Source organism: Dipteris shenzhenensis, chromosome 19 (genome assembly GCF_047967505.1).
Source record: "Dipteris shenzhenensis isolate YYH24624 ecotype China chromosome 19, Dip_SZ_1.0, whole genome shotgun sequence".
Classification (NCBI taxonomy): Eukaryota; Viridiplantae; Streptophyta; class Polypodiopsida; order Gleicheniales; family Dipteridaceae; genus Dipteris; species Dipteris shenzhenensis.
Genome location: NC_141614.1, coordinates 36,943,563 through 36,965,324, shown reverse-complemented (window position 1 = coordinate 36,965,324; position 21,762 = coordinate 36,943,563). Strand labels below are relative to the sequence as shown.

At 48.5% G+C, this 21,762-nt stretch overlaps 1 protein-coding gene across 4 annotated transcripts in view; it reads left to right on the top strand.

Moving 5' to 3' along the window:
- Positions 1-21,762, top strand: part of ALA2 (aminophospholipid ATPase 2) — a 127,508-nt gene that overhangs the window by 55,448 nt on the left and 50,298 nt on the right. For all 4 annotated transcript variants that reach the window (XM_087390376.1, XM_087390379.1, XM_087390375.1 and 1 more), the window contains 2 exons: positions 16,554-16,650; positions 16,822-16,931. In XM_087390376.1, coding sequence (XP_087246502.1) covers positions 16,554-16,650; positions 16,822-16,931 — 207 coding nt within the window. The remainder of the gene's footprint in view (positions 1-16,553; positions 16,651-16,821; positions 16,932-21,762) is intronic.

Sequence of the window (21,762 nt, the reverse complement as noted above, 5' to 3'; positions counted from 1 at the left end):
TCACACTAGACCTGACTTGCAGTATGCAGTATCTCAGCTCAGTAGATTCATGCACATGCCCAGTTCACAGCATTGGCAGGCAGTGAAGAGAGTCTTCAGATATCTCAGAGGCACTCAGGATTTAGCCCTCTTCTATGGTGATCAGGGTTCACTTACCATGCATGCTTACACGGATAGTGACTGGACAGTATGTTCCGACACTAGAGTGTCACATACTGGCAATTGTTTTTTGCTTGGCAATTCATGTATCTCTTGGCTCAGCAAGAAGCAACCAACAGTTGCCACGTCTAGCTGTGAGGCTGAGTACAGGGCAGCTTTCACTGCTACAGTAGAGTGTGTTTGGCTGCGACAGCTACTTACAGATCTTGGTATTTGCCAGACATCCTCCACTATTGTCTACACTGACAGCCAGAGTGCTTTGGCCATTGCGCGTAACCCAGTGTTTCATGCGCGTACCAAGCATATTGAAGTTCACTATCATTATGTTTAGGAGCAGTTGTCAGTAGGAAACATAGAGTTGTCCTATCTTCCCACAGAGGACAACATCGCAGATATGTTTACAAAGGCACTTCCTCGTCCCAAGTTCGAAGTCTTCCGACATGCTTTACACTTGGTTCCCTTTGTTACATGATCTGACATTCCTTGTACATTCATAGGTGGCTATATCCTTTTGGATGAACATGTGCCACCATGACAAAAAACTACCAGGTATTGTGAGACGTTTCCAGAGTACTTCAGCCCATCCCATGGAGGGGGGTTTGTAGGCCATCTTCTGGTGGTTCTAGTGATGCCCTATAGGCCATGGTAGGCATAAGTGTAGGCACTTATGGTGTTAGTGCCTTTTAGGCCACCTAGGACACTTAGTCCTATGTGACACCTAGGACACTTAGTCCTAGGTCTAGGTACAAGTACTTTGTACTTGTATGTTTTTGATCTATCTAAGACATACAAGTACAAAGTACTTGTACCTAGACCTAGGACTAAGTGTCCTAGGTGTCACATAGGACTAAGTGTCCTATGTGGCCTAAAGGCCACTAACACTATAAGTGCCTACACTTATGCCTACAAGGCACATACTATCTAAGACATACAAGTACACAATACTTGTACCTAGACCTAGGACTAAGTGTCCTATGTGGCCTAAAAGGCACTAACACTATAAGTGCCTACACCTATGCCTACAAGGCACATACCATGGCCTATAGGGCATCACTAGAACCACCAGAAGATGGCCTACAAAGATCCATCTGCTGCTGTCCAACCAATCTTCCCCATGAGAAGGGGTACAAGACTGAATGCTGCGCGAGAAAAAATATTTCCAGGGCTCCTGTCTAGGCATCAATCCACATACTACGAACTTGTAGAGCAAGGGCATACACTGCAAGTTCGGGTCAATAATATTCATACCTCCTCCTGTGGGGAGAATGAGGACCTCCCAAGCCACCCTGGCTACATCATCTAAGGTGCCATCTAAACCACTCCATAGGAAGTTCTTGATAGGTCTCATGAGCTGAGCGATACAACTTCTAGATCTGCACCAACATGAGCAAACGACCCAGGCAGTGGCCAATAATACCTGGTTCACAACCACAACTCTGGATACAAGGTCAAGTCTGGCTGAACTCCAAAAGATGAGTTTCCTCCTGATACTCTTCAACACGAGAGCGAATTGTTGTGCCGGAGAGATGCCCATCCCAACTTGGCATCCCAGATATCTGACGGAGACTCCCCTTTGAGTCCAAGTGAACCCTTTGTCATTCCCGCAGACTGGAGTGTCCTCATCACTCATCCAAAAGCCATTGGATTTGTTTCAATTAATGTGTGTGCCTGCCGCAATGCAAAACAAATCCAATGTCGTCCTGAATGAAGTAAGAGTCTGTGGAGTGGCATCCAAAAAAACAGCCGTATGACCTGCCAACTCAGTGTCTAAGAGCTCATCCTCCTGCCTCAGAGGAAGCCTGAGCCCTACAAATCCCAGCCGGAGCTCTAATGTAATAGCTCATAGCCTCAGCCACAAAAAGGAATAAAAAGGGGGCTAAGGGGCATCCCTGACGGACTGATCTGGTAATCTTAAACCTTTCCCCCCTGACTCCACCAATAAGAACTTGGCTATGGGCTGATCTATAGAGGGATGACACCCCTTTGATCCATGCATATGAAAAACCAAAGCGAGTAACTGTGCCCTCCTGAAAGCCCCAGTCTACCCTGTCATAAGCTTTCTCAAAGTCCAAGAGTAGAATGGCCAGCTTGTGGCCATTATGCATGGCCCAATCCGAAGCCTCCCAAAATGAGAAGATGTTATCAAAAATGCTCCTACCATGCACAAAACCCGTCTGCATGTCATGGATAAGATCTGGGAGAAAGGGCTGCAGACGAAGGTTGATAGCTTTAGCTAGGATTTTATACAAGGTAATCGGTCTCCACTGAGACACTAAGTTCCTACAACCCCCTTTCGAAATCAAATGAATGAGGCCCTCCGTAAGTAAGTCTAGCATCTCACCCGAGTCCCATACACCCTGCAAGGATGAGGTAATGTGATCCCCAATCTGATCCCAAAATGCAGTAAAAAATAAGGGAGTAAGTCCATCTGAACCAGGACACTTGACCTTATGAAAGGCAGAGAGAGCAGTCTTGAACTCTACGTTGGTGAAGGATACATCAAGTGAGATAGTCATATCCCCTGTCACCAACCCAGATAACTATTGCCAAATAACCACTCTAGCATCATCTGTGGGCTGAGTGTCAGGATCTGCTGTAAGAAGGGAGGCATAGAAATTGGTGGCAACTGCAAGACAGCATCTGAATGTGTTTGAAGAACTCCGCTTGAATCAACAAGCTATGAGACGCTCTCCCTACTATGTCTGGGGCCAAGAGTAGAGAAGAACTGCTTGTTGACCCTACCTCCTCTCTGGCATGAAAGGCATACTCTGCTCTCTGATCTAAAAGTGACTGCTGTTGAGCCCTTGCTGCAGCAAGACGCTCCTGAATCCAAGCATCTGTAGGCCTCTTCTGCTCCTCCCTTTGGAGGGTAGCCAACTACTGGCGGATACCTATCTCACGCTTGAGGATCTCACCCCTCCTGATACAAGCAACTAAAAGATAAAAGTCGCTAATATCAGAGAGGGCTGCGGCTAAGTCTGAAGGAGAAAGCTGCCCATCCTGCAAATGAGATACGCAAGTCCTCAACACTGTCTTTGTAAGGCCTTGCTCTGCAAGAAAGGAATCTGGAATCCTAACACTGGTAGAGCGGCCCCTCACATGAGGATATGAGACCATCAGTACCACTGGAAAATGATCCGAAGTGGACACCCTAGCTGCAATGCAAAAAGTACCACCTCTGTCAAGAGCCCAATCATCCACATAAAATCTGTCAATCCTTGCATGTATAGGCATCTGCAATCTCTTGTTCGACCGAGAAAACATGAGAGAATGTGGCTGAGTGTGAAAAGCATCATTGTGCCAAGCATCCATGTCACTGTACTGAAAAAGGAAGGCATCCCACGCTGCTCTCTCTAGGGAGTGAATGCCACCTTCCCTACCACCCCTTTTGTTTGAGGGCATTTCAACCATGTTGAAATTGCCCCCTATAATCCAAGCATCTGCAATATGTGACTAAGAGAGCAGTTGTTTCCAAAAAAGAACACGATTCCCTCTAGAATTGGGTGCATAAAGGTTTAAAAGACCAACCTTATCACCAAGGGGAGTATAGAAGAAGAAACATAGATGCAAGTACCTCCCCTGGTGCCCAAGGTGGGTGACAAAAAAGTATGGCCTGAAAGAAGCTTACCCGACTTGGCATAATCCCTGACATCCAATTTGTGTTTCCGAATCATCAGAATGTCCATGGGACCCCCAGCAACACCTGGATGAAGTTGGTTACGAATCAGCTGCCTGCGGCGGCTGTGAGGTACACCCCCGAGGCCCAGAACGTTCCAATTGACAATCCTCATCTGCGAGAGGAGGAGACCGCATAAAAGATCCTACCCGACGTGGTAGCGGAGAAAGCCCTTTCCTGCGAAAAGTTCCTTCTATCAAGAGGAGGGAAGTCAATTGGGGATAGCACACCCACATTTGCTGAGGGGGAAACTCTGTCCACAGATGTCTGAAAAATGTGCTCCCCGAGCATAGATGGTACTACAAACTCCTCTGCTGCCTCAAACTCAGCCAAGTATGCTAGAATTGAAAATGAATTCTTGCGAAGTACCTTTGGCGCAGGAGTGCGAAGGAGCCATGTGGAAGGAGGAGTGGAACCAATAATCCCCCTACCTCTGTCAGATGTAGACAGACGTGCAGGAGAGGGAGGGGGGTGCCGCAAGAACTCGGCATGCTACATGACCTCGGCCACGACTTTGGCATTATTCTCAAGTAAGGCATGGGTCTCTACCGAAAGGATCTCCCTAGGTAAACGCTCCCGCACATGAATACGTGAAGGGGTAGGAGCAGTCTCATTTGCACATGGAACCAGGACATGAATGTCTCCTGCTTGAAGAGACCAATCTGCGGCCCCATCAGTGGTACCCTGAGGTGGAATTGGTTCCCCAACTCTGATAGGCACCCAATGGGGGACGACCGAAACAAGACGTGCTGACTATCCTGTCCATGCTGTAGAAGTACCAGGATGAGAGGCTAACAGTCATGGCTGTGAAGTCGAAGGTCTAGCAGTGCGTGAAGTGGTAGGAGCTGATCGTGAGGAAGGTCCAGGTCGGGTGAAGCTATGAGACGCACTTGTGGATCTTTTAGGTCTTTTCTTTTCCCTTGGGCAAAGTGCCCAAGGGTCCTGCAAATCCTACACTAATCCTGTCTCCCTACAGTCTCGACTCTCTGTTTGAAGGAGCCATCTGGACCCTGAAGAATAATGTGGTCATCCGAGATGTTAGGATTAGAGACGATGACCCTAACACGCAGTATCCCATCGGACTTGAGTGCCTCTGCTGCTGAAGAAGGCATTTCAGGGAGAGGGGGGAATCTTAGTAACCACTCCAAAGGCGGCTCCAATGGAATGTAGAAGTCGATGGTACACCTAAGGAAGGTATGTAAATTTGATGAAGAGTGACGTCGTCTGGCTGTTTTCCTCGACAGGATCAAACCCCAATGAAAAAGGGGTCAAAAACATCCTCCTGGAGCTCAGTGCTAATAGGCTAGCCTGAAGCACTGTACGTGCTATCTTTGAGGAGTCAAAAACAATCTGGAAGAAACCTCGCCTAAGCAAACGAACATCTGTGAGGTGCCCTGCGAGGTCTCCAGGTAAAGCGGCGAGCATCTGGTCCCTGGCCTATAACCTGGAAGGGTGGGACCCATGGATGCAAGCAAAGAGCGATGTGGAGCTCTCCTATTCTGTAACTTTTTTGAGCTGTTGCAACTCGTCTTTCGAGAAAGTGATGGTTTTCGCGGCCGGTGGAAGCGGGCGAGGATTGGTTGAAGGTTGGGCCATCGTCAATCAAGGTGTGAAGGCCGATTCGAACACAGAAGGCTTCGTTTGACCAAAAATGCTGCTAGGAAGGGCTAGGAAGAGGAGGAAGAAGGATAGAAAAGGAAGAAGGAAGAGTAGGGGGGGGCTGAGGGAGGGGAGGGTGAGGGCTAAGGGGAGAAAGGGGGCAGCAGGGAGGGAGAGGGAGAGGGTGTTAGGAGGGTAGGGCGGAGAGGGAAGGATGAGTAGGGGAGGGAGTAGCCGGGGGGGCTAGGGAGTGAGGGCGGGGAGAAGAGAGGGTGTAAGGGTAGGCGGAGAGGGAGGAAGGGCTAGGGAGAGAGGCCGGAGAGGCTAGGGGGGAGGCGGAGGGGCTAGGGAGAGAGGGCGGAGAGGCTAGGGGTAGGCGGAGGGGCTAGGGAGTGCGGGCGGAGAGGAGGGGGTAGGTGGAGAGGTGACAGGAGGGCCGTACGGCTGAGGAGAAGGGCAGCGGGGCTGAGAGGAGAGGGAGCGGGGCTGAGTGGAGAGGGCCGCGGGGCTTAGAGGAGGTACGGGAGGGAGAGGAGAGGGCTAGCAAAGGAGAGGAGAGGGAGGGGGTAGGCGGAGAGGTGACAGGAGAGCTGTACGGCCGTACGGCTGAGGAGAAGGGCGGCGGGGCTGAGAGGAGAGGGAGCGGGGCTGAGAGGAGATGGGCGGCGGGGCTGAGAGGAGGTATGGGAGGGAGAGGAGAGGGCTAGTAGAGGGGAGAGGAGAGGGAGGGCCGTACGGCTGAGAAGAGGGAGTGGAGCAGCACAGGTCGGGGAGGAGCAGCAGCTCCCTAATCGGTTCCAAATGTTTAGAAAAGCATGGGGTCACAAATATAATTAAAGAGCTGGAAAAAGAGAGAGAAAGAAGGAGATGGCTGTCTATTACATAGAGAGATCCATTGCTTGGTGCCAGCTCGAAGCTATAGTGTGGGAAGTGCAAGGGTGAGCTAAAGCAGGAAGCAGAGTAGTTCTTGTATGTGCATCTCATGGAATCTTCCACATGGAACAGTACAATACATATTGTATTGTACGGTATGTGTACCTAAAAGCATGTTTTTTTTCGGGGGGCTTGCGGGGGGTGGTTGGTTTACCTAATCTGTCCCCCTTCCTTCAAATGTATACTTGTAATTATAAAATGCATCTAAAAATCCTGCCATGACTTTAAATCAGGCTGATTTGGTGCTGCAGACTTGTGGCGACATTTTATGATTTATTTACTCTTGCTCAAGCCTCTCCATCCATGCTGCCCTTGCCCTCCCTTTTAAGCCCATTTCAAGGCCGTGCAGCCCCTCTTTGTGACTGTTGCAGTTCACGCTGCCCTTCTTACTTTGCCTGCCCTTCTTGATACTCATTTTTACTGCCAATTGCCCCTTCTTTTCCCATCTAATTGCAGCTTTCTTCTCCATGGATACTTGATTCTGTACTTTGTCCCATAGGCCGGCGAGGCCTCCCGCGGACGTAAATATATCTTTCTTTCTTTCTTTCTCTCTCTCTCTCGCTAGCCTATCCGCCCTGCCCGCTAGCCTCTTCATCACCTCGTCCAGCCTCGCTACTCCTACATACCACTCCCTCGCCCAGATCACAGCGTCCCCACCCTCAGTACAACCTCAGCACCCCACCTTCATTCCAACCCCTCTCGAGATCCAGTTCCCACTTGGACCAGGACATCTTTCCCCACCAGATGCTTGGGACTCCCTATTGGCTGAGATACACAGCATCCAGGCCCGTCAGGCAGAGCTGACACATTACACTCAAGAGCAGGCCCGATACACCTAGGAGCAGGTCCGCATTACACACGAGCAGGGGACCCTTATCTAGGGGCTCAGACACGACGTCACACAGCTTCGAGAGGAGCTTGGGACCCTGAGAGCAGCGCCTGGAGGGACCCCAGTCATAGAGATGGAGGCACAGATAGCCACGATACAGTCGGCTATAGCAGAGAACGACTAGATGGGTGGATGTGGCGAAACAGGAGCCCACAAAGGCAACTGTTTCAGCTGCCATACAGGAGCAACAGCAGAGGGCTTCGAAGGCCCTCAACATCCGGATACGAGGGATCACGCGAGACAGCACCAACACCACTACAGCGCTCATGGAGGAGGCGATCACCTTTCTGACCACCACCATGGGGGTCCTCGACCATGGCATAGAGGGAGCATGGCGTGTTGGGAGAGACCCCAACCGAGAGCAGCCCCTAGTCATTTGCTTCAGAGATTCACATGCTTGACTAGTGACACTTGGACACCGAGCCGCCCTACGAGAGTATCCCACATTGTCCATGGACGAGGATTTGACACCACTACAGATTGAGGAGCGACGAGTTCTTGTGCAGCAGCGGGATGTTGCCCGTAAGGAGGGGAAATGGGCTGTGGTTCAAGATGGTAGGCTGTTGACCGGCACCGGTCGGGCTCCCACCCGTACCCCCTAGGGGGACGGGGCCTATGAGACTCAGGTTTCTAGCCTGCACCATTTGGAACTGTAATGGTACCTTATGGTCGGACCCAGGGAATTTCTTGGAGTCTTATACAGGACGAGACATAGTCTTTTACATGGAGACACATCAAAGCCCAGAGCGTCCACTACCGATAGTCAGTGGCTACACATGGGAGTCAGCCTTCAGGGATGAGACGAGGGATACAGGAGGAGTCCGAGGATCAGGCGGGGTTGCACTATTGTACAGGTCTTCCCTTGTTGGACCATCTCCATTGAGAGGAAGGGCGCACACTCTCGATTCATGTGTATTCGGATCCGATGCACAGACACCCGTAACCTTCTCATAGCAATATGCTACTTCCTGCTAGACACATCCCACTTTGCCAGAGTGGCACGAGAGGAGGGTGAGACATCGCCATATGCACCCTCACCATATGCATCCTCACATCAGGATATTCCCAGACCTTTCAGCCTGCGGGGAAGTTCTCCTTGTTGGGGACTTCAACGCCAGGACGAGCACGCGCCAGACACCACTCCTGGACTTTCGAGACGACTCTATCATGCTACCAGACATGGACCTAGATGGAGCAGGTATGACCAGGACCTCATCGGACCGGCACGGCCTTGTTACACCATATGGACACGCGCTCCTTGATCTGGGCAGGATGCATGATCTCATCATCTACAACGAGCTTGACCTATGGCCCTCCTCAGGCGGTTTTACTTGCTTCCCACACCGGGGGGGGGGGGGGGGGACTCGTGTAGTAGATTACATCATGGGATCCCCTACCTTCACTTCATGTATCACCGACTTCACTGTAGCACCACTCCCACTAGGAGTAGATCACACATACCTATTCTTCACTATCGCCACCCCACACTTAGCCACACCACACACACCACATAGGAAGCATGACACCCACCACGACATACACTTTGATCATAGCCTCTTCCCAGCCTACTCTGGATGCCTAAACAGACTCCTAACCTACATCAATCACATACCACTCATAGAGGACCGTGCTGCCCTGATTAGTCGCACACTCCATAAGGCTTCCCTCCAAATCTTTCCCCACACCACACAGTCCACTAGACCACCACCTCTTGGTTGTGTACCCTGCAACAACTGGTACGATGAGGAGTGCAAGGCTTATCGCCGACAGCTCCGACTTGAAACCAGATGTCACCTCCCGAACACACCAGACAGGGTACGTAAGTACCGACGTCTCGTACGTTGGAAGAAGCAGGCATTTCTTCGTCGAAATGAGGAGGAGCTGTTGAACATCTTGTACGGCAACAACTAAGGATTTTCGGCAGAGAGTCCTTGAGCATAGGTCTACATCAGCCCTCTCTGACACGAGAGTCTGGCACACGTATGCACATTATCTTTATGATGTCCCACACCAGCCCACTCCAGATCTCATACACACACCTCGCCCCACTACTTGCACGTTCTTCACCAGAGGGGGGGTCAAGGATGCGACATTGAAACTGGACAATGGCCGAGCTAAGGATCATGAGGGGCGATGCACTGGGTTTATCGCATATGGGATCAACACTTTAGCCCTGATCCTAGCAAAGCTATTCAATGATGCTGTTTGCCTTGGCTTCCCTTGCACTTGGACACTCAACACTATCACCCCCATCCACAAGGCACGGGATCCCATGGACCCGAGGAACTACATGACTATCATGATTGGACATGTGATGTCCAAGATCTATGCAGCAGTATTGGATGCGTCGGTTAGCCTGTTCGCAGAGATGAGACAGCTCAAAGCAGAGGTTCAGGCCGGTTTCAGGCGAGACCACAGGACTATGGATCACATACTCACACTCAGGATTGTCATTGAGGAGGCCCATATCACAGAAGGAGAGGGTATATTGCTTGTGGATTTTTGCAAAGCTTTTGACACTGTACCTCGAGCTCGTCTCATCACACGCCTACAGACATTGGGATTTGATCAGGAGATCATCTGGGCAGTCATGGCACTTTATGAGAGAGTCTTAGGCCGAGTTCGGACAGGCGCAGGTTGGACTGATGAGATCTTGAGTACCATAGGGGTCAAACAAGGTTGTCTCTTATCATCAACCCTGTTTGGCCTCTACATCGATGAGCTGGAGACTTTCATGGGGGCGTTCGGAGGGACCGGTTGCTCACTTGCCGGATCATCATTAGGATTCTTCTTTATGCAGATGATGTGGCACTCTTGTCGTCCACACCCGAGGGGCTCCAGCGACACCTGGATGGACTCCAAGCTTTTTGTCTATCCCATGATTTGGAGGTCAACCTTGGCAGTTCAATACAGTTCGGATGCCCCTCCGGTACTCCCACGCACCATCCCGATCGGGCCACACACCAACTTGGTCATTCGAGAGGATCTCTTGCAGCACACACCTTTAGGACCTGGTTGGAGTCGAGGGAGCTTCCAGTGAAGCTGAGTTTCTACATAGATCACTGTCTTCGTATTTCGGAGAAGGGATTCATCACATCACCAGGGTACATTGAGCTTCATATGCCTCACTCACTACGGATCTCCATTGGACAGTTTTGGGTATCATCACATAGAGAGCGGTAGAGCAAAGGGGATCCCTAGGGAATATCGCATATGCATATTGTGCGATTGTCAAGAGGTTGAGTCAGAGGAGCATTTTATTTTCAGGTGCCCAGTGTACTACGAGATCCGAGGCCGCTACCATTGTCTCTTTAGAGACGGCTCCAGGCTCCTTTCCAAATTCCGGATCCCTAGGGAACAGCGTATATGCATATTGTGCGATTGTCAGGAGGTTGAGTCGGAGGAGCATTTTATTTTCAGGTTCCCAGTGTACTACAAGATCCGAGGCCACTACCACTGTCTCTTTAGAGACGGCTCCAGGCTCCTTTCCAAATTCCTCACCTACCCATATCAGAGATGCCTCGCGGCCTTCATTCACAAGGGGGTCTGACACAGAGACACAGAGAGTACTTACTCAGGTGACGGGGCTTGGCCACACCATCAGACACCTCTCAGAGCAGGATCAGAGAGTTCTTCCCATCGAATGACATTGATCGTCCAGTCTCTAGCCACAGACGTGACAGAGACTTCGACCCGACGACCGCAGCACGACAGGAGAGATTGAGGAGACACACATAACACTCTGGGTGACCTCCTGCCATTGTTTAGACTCGGGATACGTCCCACGGGAGTCATGGTGGCTCAGGTCTTGCGTCGAGCCTCCTCCAAGAGATCGAGACGCACGGGATCCCTTGACGGACGCTAGCGCCCCATCACCGGCTATGCACCAACCAGGGCGACATACGGAGGATTACGTTCCGCTCCAGTCTTTTTTATTTTCACTATGATACCCAGATGTATTTGATTATGTATGATCAGACTTAGGATTCAGCACAGGTGATGATGCTCGTTTTAGTAGCTCCACCCTTACTGGGATTTGTATCAGGTTTTTTTTCAGTCTCATAGACCCATTGGTCTTCGGAAGACTTTAATAAAATTTCTTTCTTTCTTTCTTTCTTTCTCCGCTCCCTCTCGCTAGCCTCTCCGCCCTCTCGCTTCCCCTCCCAAGCTTTTCCTGTTTTGCCCTCTCCGCCTGCAGCTCCGCCTTGCTGCAACCCCTCCTTTGCCCGCTGTTGCCTCCCCCATAATGAAAGACAAAGGGGGATGAGGACAGGGGACTAGACGGGAGACCCTTCAGTCCAAATTTACATCTGCGAGGAGATGGGGAAGGGGAACGGTGACAAGGGGAAAACACAAAAGCAACTCAGCTTGGAGGACTTCAACAAGCGCAGCAATCGGAGTGGTTTGACAGTGGACAGCACCGCGGCCTTGAAGAAAGGGGCCCACCCGAAGCCTATGCTGCTCACCACATCCTCGACCTCTATGGTTACCACCACTATTTCACCACCATCATCCGCTTCATCATCTACGCCACCTCTCCCCTCCCCCTCTCCTACATCATCATCACAGGTCTCCTCTCCAGTAGCCCCACCACTAACCCAACCGGCCACGGCTCCACAGTACTTTTCTCTCGTATCCCCTCTACCTCTCAGTCAGCCACCCTTCATCACCTCGTCCGGCCTCGCTACTCCTACATACCACTCCCCGCCCAGATCACACTGTCCCCACCCTTGGTACAACCTCAGCAGCCCACCTTCATTCCAACCTTTCTCGAGATACAGCTCCCACTTGGACCAGGATATCTTAGGCCCCCACCAGATGCTTGGGACTCCCTATTGGTTGAGATACACAGCATCCGGGCCTCTCAGGCAGAGCTAACACATTACACTCAGGATCAGGCCCAATACACCCAGGAGCAAGCCTGCATTATACACGGGCAGGGCACCCTTATCCAGGGGCTCAGACATGACGTCACACAGCTTCGAGAGGAGCTTGAAACCCTGAGAGCAGCGCTTGGAGGGACCCCAATCACAGAGATGGAGGCACAGATAGCCACGATACAGTCGGCTATAGCAGAGACGACTAGGTGGGTGGACGTAGCGAAACGGGAGCCCGCAAAGGCAACCGTTTCAGTCGCCATACAACAGCAGCAGCAGAGGGCTTCAAAGGCCCTTAACATCCGGATACGAGGGATCAAGCGAGACAGCACTAGCACCACTACGACGCCCATGGAGGAGGCGATCACCTTTGTGACCACCACCATGGGGGTCTCCCACCATGGCATAGAGGAAGCATGGGAGAGACCCCAACCGAGAGCAGCCCCTAGTCATTTGCTTTAGAGATTCACATGCTCGACTAGTGACACTCCGACGTCGAGCCGCTTTACGAGAGCATCCCACCTTGTCCATGGACGAGGATTTGACACCACTACAGATGAGGAGCGACGAGTTCTTCTCCAGCAGCGAGATGTTGCCCACAAGGAGGGGAAATGGGCTCTGGTCCGAGATGTAGGTTGTTGACCGGCACCCGTCGGGCTCCCACCCGTACTTCCTAGGGGGATGGGGCCTATGAGACTCATGTTTTCGAGACCCTAACCTGCACCATTTGGAACTGTAGTGGTACCTTATGGTCAGACCCATGAAACTTCTCGGAATCTTACATAGGATGAGACATAGTCTTTTACACGGAGACACACCAGAGCCCAGAGCGTCCACTATCAATAGTCAGTGGCTACACATGGGAGTCAGCCTTCAGGGATGAGACGAGGGATACAAGAGAAGTCCGAGGATGAGGCGGGGTCGTAGTATTGTACATGTCTTCCCTCTTTGGAGCCATCTCCATTGAGAGGAAGGACGCACACTCCCGATTCATGTGGATCCGGATCTGACCCACGGCCACTCCTGACCTTTTCATAGCAATATGCTACTCTCCCTATGCACCCTTACATCATGATATCCTAGACCTTTCAGCCCGCGGCGAAGTTCTCCTTGTTGGGGACTTCAACGCTAGAACGAGCACGCGCCAGGCACCACTCCTTGACTTCCGAGACGACTCTATCATGCTATCAGACATGGACCTAGACGGAGCAGGTATGACCAGGACGTCATCGGACCAACACGGCCCTATTAGTGTAGTAGATTACATCATGGGATGCCTTGCCTTCACCTCATGTATCACCGACTTCACCGTAGCACCACTCCCTCCAGGAGCTGATCACACATACCTATTCTTCACTATCGCCACCCCACGCTTAGCCACACCACACACACCACATAGGAAGCACGACACCTACCATGACATACACTTTGATCACAGCCTCTCCCCTGCGTACTCTAGACGCCTAAACAGATTCCTAACTTACATCGATCACATACCTCTCATAGAGGACCGTGCTACCCTAATTAGTCGCACACTCCACGAGGCTGCCCTCCAAATCTTTTCCCACACCACACGGTCCACTAGACCACCACCTCTTGGTTCTGTACCCTGCGACAACTGGGACGATGCGGAGTGCAAGGCTTATTGCGGACAACTCTGACTTTAAACCAGATGTCACCTCCCGAACACACCAGACACGGTACGCAAGTATCGATGTCTCGTACATCGGAAGAAGTAGGCATTTCTTCGCTGAAATGAGGAGCTGCTGAAGATTTTGTACAGCAACAACTCTAAGGATTTAGGCAGAGATTCCTTGAGCGTAGGTCTCCATCACCCCTCACCGACACGAGAGTTTGACACACGTATGCACACCATCTTTATGATGTCCCACACCAGCCTCCTCCAGATCTCATACACACACCTCGCCCCACCACTTGCACGTTGTTCACCAGAGGGGGAGTCAAGGACGCGACATTGAAACTGCACAATGGCCGAGCTAAGGATCACGAGGGGCTATGCATTGAGTTTATCGCATATGGGATCGACACGTTAGCCCCAATCCTAGCAAAGCTATTTAATGACGCTGTTTGCCTTGGTTTCCCCCGCACTTGGACACTCAACACCATCACCCCCATCCACAAGGCAGGGGATCCCATGGACCCGAGTAACTATAGGACTATCAGCCCTTGTTGGGGACCTATCATGTCAGAGATAGAGTGGACACGGGTGGAGCGCCTGCAGATCCTGATGCTCTCACGGATGATCCGGGGGAAACCATCTGTACCACATCACATCATTCAGGCCGAGTTTGGTGCTTCTCCACTCCAGCTAGATGCAGCCTTTTAGACCATCACATATCTACACCGGGTTAGATCATATGGGGACTGCACATCAGGGACACAGAGGTTGCCATGGTTGGCTCTCGATTCCTCCATGAGGTTGGTAGCAGAGGGGGACGAGCGATGCTGGTATGCACGGACTCACAGATGGTTTGTTAGACTAGGGTTTCACATCGATAGGATACCTCCTTTTCAGTACAGTTTACATGCTCCTCCGCCGGTACTCCCATCCACCATCCCGATCGGGCCGCACACCAACCAGGTCATTTGAGAGGATCTCCTGCAGCTACACACCTTTAGGACTTGGTTGGAGTTGAGGGAGCTTCCAGTGAAGCTGAGTTTCTACAGAGATCATTGTCTTTGTATTTCGGAGGATGGATTCATCACACCACCGGGGTACACTGAGCTTCATATGCCCCACTCACTACGGATCTCCATCGGACAGTTTCGGGTATCATCACACCGCCTCTGCATAGAGAGTGGCAGAGCAGAGGGGATCCCTAGGGAGCATCGCGTATGCATATTGTGCGACTGTCAGGAGGTTGAGTCGAGGAGCATTTTATCTTCAGGTGCCCAGTGTACTACAAGATCCGAGGTCGCTACCACTGTCTCTTCAGAGACGGTTTCGGGCTCCTTTCCAGAGTCCTCGCCTACTTAGATCAGAGATGCCTCACGGCCTTCATTCACGAGGGGGTTCGACACAGAGAGTACTTACTCAGGCGACAGGGCTTGGCCACACCATTAGACACCTCTCAGAGCAGGATCACAGAGTTCTTCCCATCGAGTGACATTGATCGTCTAGTATCTAGCTGCAGACGTGACAGAGATCCCGACACAACGATCGCAGCATGACACACGAGACATCGAGGGGACGCACAGATCACTTTGGGGGACCTCTTGTCGTTGTTTAGACTCGGGATACGTCCCATGGGAGTCACGGTGGCTCTGGTCTTTCGTCAAGCGTCCTCCAAGAGACCGAGATGCACAAGACCTCTTGACGGAAGCCAACATCCTATCACCGGCTATGCACCAGCCAGGGCGACATGACATACGGAGGATTCCGTCCCGCTCTAGTCTTTTTTTTTCTCATTGTTATACCTAGATGTATTTGATTATGAATGATCAGACTTAGGATTCAGCACGGGTGATGATGCTCGTTTTAGTAGCTCCACCCTTACTGTGATTTGTATCAGGTTTTCTTTCAATCTCATAGACCCATCGGTCTTCCGAAGACTCTAATAAAATTTCTTTCTTTCTTTCTCTCTCTCTCTCTCTCTCTCTCTCTCCCCCTCCTCATGTTAAAAAGAATATTAACTTAGTACCTTTTCTTCTTTTCCATATGGTACACGTACCGGTACTTGTTTCGTACGCATTGTGTCGAAAGTATGGTACCACCTTGGTAGAAGGGTAATGGCTAGCGAGGGATGATGTGGAACCACCTTGCAAAATAGTAGGAACAACTCGTGATGTGGATTATGTGGCAGTTGATTGCTTGTCTAGAGCAAGAATTGCATACTCTCATTGATTTTAAAGAGACTAAATTCTATGATTGCTACATATTCGGTAATTCTAGAGGTATGTGTGCTTCTTCGCTTGACAATGCTGACGTGATGTTCTAAGCCCTCTTGAGATTTAATAGAACACATCTCTTGACACAAATTATCATGCCAAATTTGTGTGTAGGTGTTGTGTATGTGCATGTATGCAAGAGCACGTGTGTGCTTGTGTTTGTTAATGTGGAAAATCATCACATCTTTGTGGTATCTGTGTGGAATACAAATAAAGTAGAAGGTATGGAGCCTATGCAAGTAGAACATATATATGTGCGAATTCTTAGCTTAAGTTAGTAGTCTTTTGGATAAAGAGCCAATGTGAGGCTAGGATAAGTAGAATAACTGAATGGTGAATGCTACAATTGGGCTTCTTTTATTTGTATCTGCTGGTTTCCTTCCATGACAAATCTGGAGAAGCGACTACTTTATCCTGTGTGCATCTGTCAATCTCTTGGGAAACTCTTTGAAGGAGATGTAAATTATCTTGGGTTGGCCAACTCACTGAATTGCATTTATCACCATGGCAGATCCTGATCTAGGACATGCTGTGGTGGACATGGTTCCAGAGGTCATCAAATTTGTGTTAGTGATGGCATTGTGCAACACAGTTGTACCTATCAGAAGGTTTGACTTTGCCTTGCTTTGGTGATCTTTTTGGTAAAAAGAAATAAAATTTGAAGCTACATTCCACAGATTTCTATTTATTGAGTTTGAAATCTAGCTGCGAATTCAAAACCCAAACCCAAGTATTTGCCCCAACTGAGATACTTCTCCCGTTTTTATGACATGCTGCAGTCCTGATGGCTCAATTTCATACAAGGCTCAATCTCAAGATGAGGAAGCTTTAGTATCTGCAGCCGCACAGTTAAATGTGGTTCTGATCAGCAGGACTACATGCTTTCTCCGTATGTAGTATGTTTGTTATTTGTCTCCCAATTCCAGGTTTACTGTTTTTATGTATAACGTTGTTATTGAAACAACTCTACAATGTCTTGGTATTAACATAGCCCCTTCATCGGCAGATTTATTTTTGAGGATTGTATATTTGTACATCAGACAAACATTAAATTCATATCATCTCATTATGTAGCTTCTACCCTAAAATTGTTAATGTTCATCTTAAATGCCATAGAAACAATTTCAGCATTTAGGGTTAGGCTGAATGTATGAAGGAATTTGTGGGAGCTCCTATTGAGGATGAAGGAAGGATGGCACTTTAAAACTGAATCGTGTATTGTAGATTTCAAGATCTTTTCTTTTTGAAGACACATCTAACTTTTTGCTTTCAAAAGCTCTCACTTCATGATTGAGAGATTTCAGTCAGCCCTATGAAATCTATCTACAGAATATCAGGTGGTGGCACAGAGATTTCCTCCCAGCTGTTCTTCACAGCAAAACTCACATGACATGTTTTTTTTCCCATTTCTACTGTTACCAGCAAGCCTCAAATCCCTAGATGGATCTAGATCTCACATGTTACATTTCTAAGGGCTATCTTTGATGCACACTTTTACCCTCTTGGGATACATTCAATCCATTTGCCCCTGGGTACATGTCACAATTAGGTGCGCCAAGGCCTTTGGTTCTAGATCTATGTAGTCCATTCCATTCACCCCCACCGACGATCTATTAAAACCTTTTGACTGTATACATAAATGTCGGTCGTGTAAAGAATATGGACAATTGATCCTTATGAGTTTATGCTATCTCGGCTGTAGCATAAGATTCCTTCTCTCTAGGCATCATTGGCCTTATGATGAAATGTGGTACACGAATTTTCAAGTTGCTTCTGAGAGGTAAACCATGCCATGCAACCAATAGCATGGGTATCTTTTAATTCTATCTTTGTATTGTTCCTCGGTCATGATTCTTATTGGTTGGTGCCTTGCATTATCATCCATCTCTTGAAACAAAACAATACCAAGTGGCCTTGGTGCAATAACTGTTTTAAATGAGAAACTTGAAACAGTGGGTGCACCTTACACCCTTTTGGTGATTCTAACCTATAGGCTACCTCGCCTATTCTTTTTAGAATTAACGACTGCCCACAATATCTGGGTGATAACTGAGCACAGGCTCTTGGAGTCAAACACTTAAAGTGCAAAGGAATCGTGAGAAAATCTTTTTCTCCTTAAACTCTTTGAAATTTTATTTTCATCCACATATGTATGAGCCACGTCTATAGCTTGGCGGTATTAGCTCTTGCAAGCTCCAGCATCTCCTGCATCTGAACAACATAGTGCATGGCACTAGGCAGATTTTGAGGTATTCCAACTATAGTTATATTTGCTAGTCCATGATCATAGTTCAACTCGAAGGGGCTCATTCTTTTAGAGGAATGTTTTTTATCATTGTAGGCAAACTCCAACAATTGCAGCCACTTGTTCCATGTATGTTGCCTTAATGATAGAAATGCTCTCAACATTTCCTCTAAATTCCAATTGACTCTCTCTGTTTGACAATTCGTCTCAAGATGATCTCCACTGCTCACTCCCAACTCAATGCTTATTGTATCAAACACTGCAATCCAAAAATGACCGATAAAACTATATCCCCCGTCCGACACTATGGATTAGGTAATCCATGCAGCTGAAATTTATGATTAATAAACAAATCCGCTATTTGTAGAGCACTAACAGACTCCCTAGTTGGAATGAAGTGAGCCATCTTGGTAAGACGATCAACCAACATAATAATAGCCCACCTTGCGTCATAGGCCTGATGGTATTGCTCTCCCATTTGCCTGATGGAATTGCTTTTCCATTTGCCTGATGGTATCTCCATGGGATGCAAAGGGCCAGGTGGCTTCAACCGGTCTGCCTTATTCACTTGGCACGAGAAACACCGTCACATATTCATGCTTTCTCATCTTTTTCCAAAGAAATCGCGTCCCACGAGATATGTCGTCTTATTGACATCTGGATGTTCCGCACATGGGCTAACATGGCATTGCCGAATGACCCTTTGCTTGAGTCATTCTGACTACCTTGCCATTATGTTTTTAGCATACCATCTTCTATGATACATCTTACATAAGTTGGGCCTTTTCTAGATGCTAAGTTATCTATTAGCCCGGATTTAATCACAATAGCCTTAGGCAAAAGGCTCTAGACAAACTCGTCCACTTTCTGAGTCTCCCTTATCTTTGTCATTAGAGAACTCTCTGATTTCGTGAAACTCATATTATGCATAGTGCATGACAATGCATCAGCAACCTTATTTTCCTTTTGTCTTCGGTACTTAATCTTTATGATAAACTCTTGTAAGAGCTGTGGCCATTCAAGCTAGGCTGTTCATAAAAATACTTCAGAGCATTGTGGCTCACATCCGTGTAAAACCTTGAACCATACAAATAATGCTTCCATGCTTTCAAAGCATGAATAACAACGTACAACTCTTGTTCGTGAGTTGGCGAATTACTCTAAGAGAGGAAAAGCTTCTTGCTTTTAAAGGCTATTGGCCTTCCCTATTGGAGAAGAACCGCTCCCACCCCATGTGAGTTTTGGGGAGAGAGAGAGAGCAAGAGAGTGAGCTGAGAGCTTAAAGCTTGAAAGCTTAGTTGCAATAGAAGAGTGTGTGAGTTTAACTGAAAGAGTGAGAGATAAGGTTTTGTCCTAGTGACAAAACCTTAGTAGTCACTAACCATAGTTAGTGGACTAACTGCGGTTAGGGGAAAAAACCTCTTAAAGAGGGAAAAGTGCCCCTAACTAGCTTATTAAATTACATTGGTCACTGCTGAATTATATCTATAATTCTAACACCCCCTGCAGTGCCAATGTCATGTACAAGGTTGATTAATCACCAAATGGATATAAGTTCAGGGCACTGCGAAATGCCTCAAACTTTTCACGTGGTAGTGCTTTGGTGAAAATATCTGCAACATTGTCATGTGTGGACACAAAGATCATACTGATCTCTCCTGCATGCAACTTCTCTCTGACGTAGTGATAGTGAACCTCAATGTGCTTCGTGCGAGCATGAAACACTGGATTCTTTGCCACTGCAATGGCACTCTGACTATCAGTGAGAATTGGAGAAGGACCCTCCAATGACAGATGAAGATCAACAAATAGACGTCGCAGCCAGACACAGTCAATTGTTGCTGTGAAAGCTGCCTTGTACTCAGCTTCACATGATGAGGTAGCCACTGTAGATTGTTTCTTGCTCAGCCAGGAAATGCAAAATTTACCCAAAAAGAAACAATTGCCACTAGTGGACTGCCTAGTGTCATAATCACCAGCCCAATTTGAATCGCTGTAGGCATGCATCTGCAAGTCACCCCCCCTGGGAAATAACAAGCCAAAAGACTTCGTGCCCTGCAAATAACGGAAGATGCGCTTAGCTGCCTGCCAATGCATAGTTTTTGGGCTGTGCATATACCTGCTCACCTGAGATACTGCAAACTGAATATCAGGTCTAGTGTTGCAGAGATATATGAGGCATCCAACAGCCTAACTGTAAAGTGTGGCATCAACTAATTCTCTTGCATCATGCATTGTGAGTTTCAGCCCCGGCTCCATGGGAGTGGCTATGGGCTTACAATCATGCATGTCAAATCTGTCCAAGAGTTTCTGCACATACTTGGACTGAGACATACAGTGCCACGTCTCTCTTGAGAGAACTGGATCCCCAAATAAAAGTGAAGCAGTCCCAAATCTGACATGTCAAAGTTGGTCTGCAAATCAGCTTTGAAATCTACAATATTATCTTCATTGGACCCTGTGAGCAGTAAGTCATCGACATAAAGAAGGATGACTAAAATTTCCCCCCCATCCATCTTGATGTAGAGGGTGCTCTCAGTAGGACTATTGTGCAGCCCCTTGCTGGTCAAAAAGGCATGAATCTTGGCATACCATGCACGAGGGGCTTGTTTCAGCCCATACAAAGCTTTGTTTAGCTTGCATACCTGAAGTGCATTTGCTGTAATTTCAAAGCCTAGAGGTTGTTTGACATAAACCTCTTCCAACAAGTCTCCATTTAAGAAGACTGTTTTTATGTCCAAGTGATAATCTATGCCCTTTTTTTGAGCATAGCCTTTAGCAACCAGCCTTGCCTTGTATCTGTCAATGGAGCCATCTGGCTTTCGTTTCACCTTGAAAACCCATCGTGTGCCAATGGCATGTTTACTTGGTGGCAAGTCTACAACATCCCAAGTCTGATTTTTCTTAATGGACTGCAACTCATCGTGCATGGCATTCATCCAATGCACATTGTCCTTTGCTTCTTCGAATGTTGCAGGCTCCTCCTCATCGAGAAGAGTACCTGCATATGCTGATTCCACTGAATTAGCACCTTCCATGTGCCTTGTTGCAGTGCGAGTCGTGCCAGGTAATGGAGCATCAATCTTACTCTCCCTGAGAGTCTGTAACAGCCAGTTTGGGGTAGCTGCACCAAGAACTTGTTCTGCAGCTGCACCCTGTGCACGACCTCTTCCACCTCCTTGCTGGGGAGGGGTATTAGGTGCCATACCTGCTGGTCGGATCTCACCCCCATTCACATAATCCCATAAATTGCGAGAAATCAGAATATTGCGTACCATAAAACTCCAGAGGGAGTAGTTGGTACCATCCAACTTGTCTTCCTGTGAAAGACCACCGAACTGGAAATCATTCTGATTTTGCTGGGCCATATCTGAGAAAGAGATTTTAGCAGATACAAGACTGAATTCCCTTACTGGGAATGAAATGCACAACTCCCAAAAAACACAGCCAAGCACTGGCTGTAAATGCAACTCAG